This window comes from Suricata suricatta, chromosome 8, assembly GCF_006229205.1.
Source record: "Suricata suricatta isolate VVHF042 chromosome 8, meerkat_22Aug2017_6uvM2_HiC, whole genome shotgun sequence".
Lineage (NCBI taxonomy): Eukaryota > Metazoa > Chordata > Mammalia > Carnivora > Herpestidae > Suricata > Suricata suricatta.
In genome coordinates this window covers 140,426,075-140,432,694 of record NC_043707.1, presented here as the reverse complement: position 1 = coordinate 140,432,694, position 6,620 = coordinate 140,426,075, and the positions used below count along the sequence as shown (strand labels likewise).

The 6,620-nt window shown below is 63.8% G+C and overlaps 1 protein-coding gene and 1 long non-coding RNA gene across 2 annotated transcripts in view; both read left to right on the top strand.

Moving 5' to 3' along the window:
* SKI (SKI proto-oncogene) overlaps nt 1–747 on the top strand; it is a gene marked incomplete at its 5' end in the record, with an annotated part of 63,018 nt that extends 62,271 nt beyond the window's left edge. The window contains one exon of the mRNA XM_029945944.1: nt 523–747. Within this exon, the coding sequence (XP_029801804.1) occupies nt 523–747 (225 nt within the window). The remainder of the gene's footprint in view (nt 1–522) is intronic.
* Nucleotides 748–6,457: 5,710 nt separating this feature from the next.
* The window catches only part of LOC115299636, a 4,594-nt gene continuing 4,431 nt past the window's right edge, over nt 6,458–6,620 (top strand). Inside the window, exon 1 of the long non-coding RNA XR_003912268.1 lies at nt 6,458–6,545. This is a non-coding gene — a long non-coding RNA (uncharacterized LOC115299636). The remainder of the gene's footprint in view (nt 6,546–6,620) is intronic.

Below are 6,620 nucleotides of genomic sequence, written 5' to 3'. Positions count from 1 at the left end.
CGCCCTCCCGCTGCCGCCCTCCCGCTGCCGCCCCTGGCGCGGCCGGCCGAGGCTGCGGCGTCGGAACAGAAACAGCATTACTTCACTTTTTTTTTTCTTTTTGTTTGTTCATTTAAACGTATATTTAGAACTGCACTTTGTCAAAACTTTCCCTTCTCTTTTTATTCCCCAGTTAACTGAGGTTTTTACTTGTCAAATATCACAAACCCATTTCTAGAGCAGTCCACAGCCTAAGTGCCCCGGTGGTCCGAAGCCCCCTCTGGTGCTCGGTTGAACAAGGGAATCACAAAGCGGAAACGCAAAAGCGGAACTTCGGGGGGCAGTTCTGTGCCTTCCACCGTCTTGTACAGCAAGTCCTGACTCGTCTTTCTGCCCCGAGACCCCGTCTTCAGTCGCCCTCCAACCCGCTGCCATCAGAATGAGTTACGTGCATTTATCCGAAATAATCTCGCTCACTCTCAACTGTTCATGCAAATTGTATACGGTCTTTATGCCCAAGCTTGAAAAATGATTTCCCAATAGATAAGAGGCGGCCACCCCTCCCGAAATTACGGTATTTATTTACACGAGAAAGATCTTACCCAGGATTCTTCGCTCGACCCCGTTCTAGCGCCGAGGCAGCTGCCAGTGCACGTGGAGGTGGAGGCCGCCGTGACCGGCAGAGGCGTGGTGGCCGTGTCGCCTGCAGGGCTCTTGCCCGCGGTTTACCAGGGGGAGGGGCGCAGGTGCTGCTGGACCCCCTTCTAAAGTGCAATGCAAAAGGGACATCATATATATGCAGCGTTTGTTTGGAATTTTGTTTTTTTGCTTTTGTTTTTCTTTTGCAGTTATGAGATCTGTATGCATGGAATGTTAACCTCCGCCGTCTGTGTCCCCGTCGATGGGCATTATTACCGGGCCCTGCGAGGGGCCGGCCGTGCTCGCAGCACGCAGAATGCTGTGTTCAGCCTCGTGTTTCCGGAGTTGTGTTTTTTCAGTCATTTCTTCAAGGGGAACGAAGCGGTTTCGTCGGAGCAGAGCTGCACGTGGGCCTCGGTGGGGCTGAGAGTCGTAAGAGATCAAAGGGCCTGTGGGGCCTGTCGCCCGGGGCCGCCCGCTTGCTTGGTGGTGTTTCAGGCCCCAGCGATGAGCTTCTCTGAATTCTGTGCAGTACCCCCCCCCCCCGCCGCCCTTGCCGTCCCATTGCCCGCCTCTGGTCACCGTCTTGGTCGTTGGGTCCATGCCCCCACTTGCCAGTTCTGGCCAGGCCACGGCAGCTCCCCCCACCCTCCCCGCCCCTCTGTCCCCTGCCCGAGGCTCCTGCGGCCCCACCAGAGCTGGTGCGGTGGGGACAGGGGCGGCTGTCACAGGCTCCCCGGTCACCAGCAGCTTGAGCCTTCCCGGGGGCCGCTGGGAGGGGGGTGGCACAGGCTCGTTCCGGCCGCTTCCCTCCGGGGTGGGGGGGCCCAGGTCCGAGGCCCCGTGCAGCTGCGGGAGGGAGAGGGGGCCCTCGCCGGCTTCGGCTCTCCCGCGTGTAGTAGCCATTACCGGAATGATTGTGCGTCCGTTTAATTACTCATTATTTCTACGCTGAAAGAGGATTTTTAACGAAGGGAAAAACAACAGCAATAACATTCATATCTTTGGAGCAGCTAACACACGATCCCCTGCTTTCCGTGCAGAGCCAGCCCGTGTAAATACGCGTCCCCGCTCTGTCGCATCTCCCGCGTGTACGGTGGTTCCTGTTTCAGAAACTCTTTCCTTCCCTGGTAGTTGTCCTGTTTTCTGGGTTGTTTTTAACTGAGGAAGAACAGCTCGCCTGCCGGAGGGGACGGACCCTCTGCCAGCCCCGCAGCTCCCCGCGGGCTCTGTCCTCCCCGCCCCTGCCCGCCCGCCGCGCCCACCAGGCTCGAGAGGCCGTCTTGTTCTTGCTTTAAGTCAGGAGTCACAAGCGACATTTTTTTTCGATTAAGGAAAAAAAAAAACCACAGCTCTACCTTTATATCCGCCAGGAGCGTCTGCATCGCCGTCCGCGTCTCCTCTGCTGCTAACGACAACATGGTGACTTACTCTACTCTCGAAAACTATTTTTATGTAATTAATGTATGCTTTCTTGTTTATAAATGCCTGATTTAAAAAGAAAAAAGAAAAGGCTTGGCATATTTATCTACTGCGCTGTGTACCCGGTAGTCCTTTGGCACCCCGCCCCCAGACAGAAGACATTGTACAATAAAGGACTTTGAGAGTATGCAGAGGCCAGCCGTGCTTGGACCACCCCGGCCACCCCGCCTCTGGCCACCACCAGGCCCTGAGCCCGGGGAGGGGAGAAGTGGCGGTCTGCCTGCCCATCAGACCGTGGGGGGGTGCCCTTCGTTCTCCGCTGACCCCGAGGGGTGTGGGGCACGGGCGGGCAGCTGGGGTGCCGTCCGGCTCTCTAGGCCCCACCTAGCTGGCTCTTTGCACCGTGGACATCAGCCAGAGGGGACCCTGCCCAGGGCCTAGAGACCTGCCCCCCACGGTCCCCCACACCACCCCGTGTGGACGGCCAGCTCCCCACAGGTGGCGTGGGGCCCTTGGGTCCCAGTCTGCTGTCCTGAGGGAGGGGCAGAGGGACTCCCACCATGCTGGGCCCCGGGGCGCTGGGCTGCCACCTCAGCCCCTCATGGTCATGTGGAGTCATTGGGCCTGGAGGGACGCCCAGGTACCAGCCCCCCCCCGGTGCGTGCACAGCCCCCGCGGTCCTTGGAGCCGCCAGGGAGGGGTGCCGGGCGGCCTACAGCATGTGCGGCCTGGAAAAGCTCACTCTGCCTTGGACCCAGGCTTCTGCCCAGCCTCACCTCTGCCTCTCACTCACTGGTTCCCCAAGGCCAAGGTCCCAGGCCCTCCAGGGGTGCCGCCTGGGGTCTGTGACAGAGGCTGGCTGGGGGGCAGGTCAGGAGGGAGGGGCCACAGCCACAGCCCCCTCACTTCCGCCGCCTCCTGCCAGGGCCTTGCCTGGGGTCCTGGGCCCTGATGTGTGGAGGACAGACTTGCCTCAGTGGGACTCTGCCGAGGGCCACACAACACACCGTCTGGAGCCCACCCCCTCCCTCGCCGGGGTGTCACCCCCGGGGTGCGGGCCCCCTACCACAAGCTCTGCCCGCTGTTTGGGCACCCATCTAGCTCTCTCCATTAGGAGGGCTGCCCCTCGCGGTCTTCTGGGGTCTCCCGAGTGGACATTCCTGTGGGCATTCTAGGGGCACCTCGAGCAGAGGGCTCTAAGCAGCCAAGGCCCCCCTGGGGCCGGATGCCAAGCACTTGACCCTTCCTCGGCCTCACGACCAAGCCTACCGGGATGGGCGCAGGACTCTGGGTGACCTGCACACTTGTCCAGACCTGCCGTCCCCACGGAGTGTCCCACCTGTCACTGAGTCCCCTCTCTGGGGCCCGCCAGGTGGGCATCTTGTCCTGGGCCCTCTGCCTGGCGAGGGCCTGTCCTCGTCCTTCCCCAGATCGTCTCCCGAGGCCACTGCCCAGGAGATGCCACTGGAGGCCCTGAATGTGAAAAATGAGGGGAGGGAGGCGGGGGGGGGGGGGGGGGGGGGGGGGGGGGGGGGGGGGGGGGGGGGGGGGGGGGGGGGGGGGGGGGGGGGGGCAGTCCTGATGGGTGGAGGCCCCTGGGGGGATGGGGAAGGAGGGCCTCCTGGGGGCGCAGGCCCTGGGCAGGCTTCAAGGGACAGCTTGCGGCCAATGTGGTGCTTGGGGCTTAGCAGCTGGGCTGGCAGTGGCCTCCGAACATGGGGTGTTGGGGCTCACGGGTACAAATTTGACTTTAAAGGGTCCTGTGCCCCCTGCTGGTGGGGCAGACAGGATACGGGCTGCCTAGTGTCAGAGCCTGCGTCCCAAAGCCGTTCCGAAGGGGTCACGGGGGACGGGGTGGGGGGGGAGAACCCCTTCCCCAGTATTCCCAGGCGACCACCTTGTGCCGCCTCCGGTCCCCTGGCTCAGGACGGCCCGCGCTGCCGGCCACTTCAGGGACCCGTGAGGCTGTCCCACAGATTGGCCTCATTTGTCCAGAGCCCTGGCCTAAGCTCTTGACCCCTCCCCAGTTGGTGCTGGTTTCCAAGTCCCCCAAGGCCCTGGGGATGCAGTAGGCGCAGGGCAGGGGAGGTGCTCCTGGGAAATTAGGTCCCTAGTTTCTGGGCCTGCCCTGTGACCCCCACCCCCAGCTTTCACTTCTGCCTCTGTCACCAGCAGCCAGGGCCCCACCCGGGGCCCCTGTGCTCGGGCCGTGCCTGCCTGTCTCCGTCTTGGGATCTCCACCCCTCCTCCAGTCTGTTGGCCCAGAGCCACAGTCTGGCCCCCCAGGCCCCACCCACCACCCTGTGGTCAGAGGGGGCTGACCGCAGGCCAAGAACTAGCACCCTTATCTGGGGGGGCGGATGCCAGGCGCGCCCTCCGTGGAAAGAGGAAGCCGCCTGCCCATTTACAGTAACCGCTCGCCCGGCCCATCCTCCCCTGAGCCCCCCGGGGAAGGGCTGCGGGGTCAGGGCCTGGAGCTCACTGTGGTCCCCAGCCTCCGCCCCACCCACACCCCCAGCTGTAGCCAACAGCCCCCTCCCCGGCTCACCCAGCCTGGAGCCCAACCCACCCTGCTCGCCACTGTCACCCCCTCCCATCCCTCTCTCTGCCTGTCCTGTTGCAGGTCACCCCTTCTTGCTGGCCAGGAAGAGACAAGCTGGCGGGCACCTCGGGCAGGTCTGAGACAGAGGGCGGCGTTCACAAGATCCGGGGGCCCCCCACCCCTGCTGGCCGGGGGCCTGGGCGCATTCTGGGTGACCACCACCGCAGGAAGGCAGGGGTCGTGTAGGAAAAATGGGCAGCTGGGCTAAGAAGGGTCCCGAAGGACAGCCTGTGACCTCAGGAAAGGGTGGGGCTGTGCTGGCCTCAGCAGGATGTGAAAGCAGGGCCTTGGAGAGGACCCTGACCCTCCCCACAGACACCCACCTTGCTCTGCACCCTCCCGTGTGCCCTGCTCGCTGCCAGGCAACCCTGGGAGGGGAGGGGGCAGAACACTGGGGGCCTGGATCCCTGCCCACCCCTGCCACAGTGATGACGTGAGCCACACAGGCCTCACACCCGCGGCCATCTGCGCCCAGACCTGTGCCAGGGACTGGGGGCCACGAGTGCTGGGACTCTCAGCCCTGGAGCAGGTGGCCCCTCTGCGGGGGGTGGTAGGGACAGGCAGGTGGAGCCGGCCTGGCTTTTCTTCAGAGCGTCCTGCGCCAGGCAGGTGTTTGTCAGGGCCGGGCTCGGGCCTTCCTGCTCCATGCCTTGCCCAGGAGCCCTTACTGGCAGGAAGCTTGGCCCAGGTTCTTGGCCAGGTCATTCCTGCCACAGCAGCTTACTGTGGAAACCTCCAGGCACAGGGCACCTTGTGAAGGCTGGAGCCGGAAGTCAGGGCTTTGGGTCCCCTCCTCATGAGGCCCCCATCAGAGGACGTCAGAGTCCAGGTCAAGGCCCAGGCAGGACTGGGAGGGAGGGGAAGGCAGGAGAGGGCCCAGAGAGGTGGGGCCGTGTCCAGGTCCTCTGTGCCACGCAGGCGGGCCGTGGGCACTGCCTTGGTGTCTGTACGCTTGTGTGTGGGGGAAAGCCAGGTTGGCTTGCAAGCCAGCAAGTGACAGGGTGCCACCGCTCTCCTTCCAAGTCCCCCACCTCTGCCCTCCCCCAGCTTCCCCCAACCACCCCTCCCCTCCCTGTCTCAGCCCCACCGAGGTAGCGTGGTCTCCTTGCCCTCCCTTGCCTTTTCTGGGGCTGCCTGGGCACTGGGGGCTGCAGGCATGGGGCAGGGTGGTGAGTTCCCATGGTCCGCAACCTCCCTCCCTTGCCCTTGGTGGGGCCTTGACCTGGTGGAGGTGTGGCCCACACCCCCAACTTCCTGTTTCTAAGAAAAAGTCCCAGAAAAGACTTGGTGGGGGGGGATGTCTTTGGAGGCTTCTGGCCAAGGTCTGGGGAGGGGATGGGAGGGATTTTGTTTTGTCCAGAGGTGAGGTGGGGTGGGGTGGGGGGTGTGGGCCTCGAGGAGAGCTGTGGCGAGTGTGGCCTGGCAGGTGTCACCGGTCCATCACTGTCCCGCCATCTGCTTTCCCCAGACACCTGTTTCCCCAGGCAGGAAGGAGCGGTCAACTGGGACAGGGGACCAGGTCACCGCTCCTCCGTCCCAGTGTGGCCGCCTTGGGTCTAGCCTCCCCACCAGACCCATGTCAAGATATGGGCCACCCCCCCAACCATCCTGCACCCCCATGCTTACAGTTGGCTGTGAGCAGGAGTGCGGGGACCCTCCCCCAGTCCGGGTTTACTCCCCTTCCCAGTCAGATGCTGATTAGGCTCTTCTCCGTCACCCCCCCACCCTGCGGGGGGAAGGGCCAGGGCAGAGAATCCTCAGGGGAATTGGAACGCTGGTTCCAAAACATTCCGAATTCCTGCTCCTTCCGGCCCCGCCGGAAGCGCGCCTGGGGAGGGGTGGCGGGGGAGGCGCGGTGCCCTGCGCGCCCGAGGCCCGAGGCCCCAGGGCTGGCCCTTGTGGGGTGAGCCTGTTTGTTGCCTGCTGCACCGGTCCGGGTCAGGGCCAAGGACGGGGGGGGGGGGGGGGGGGGGGGGGG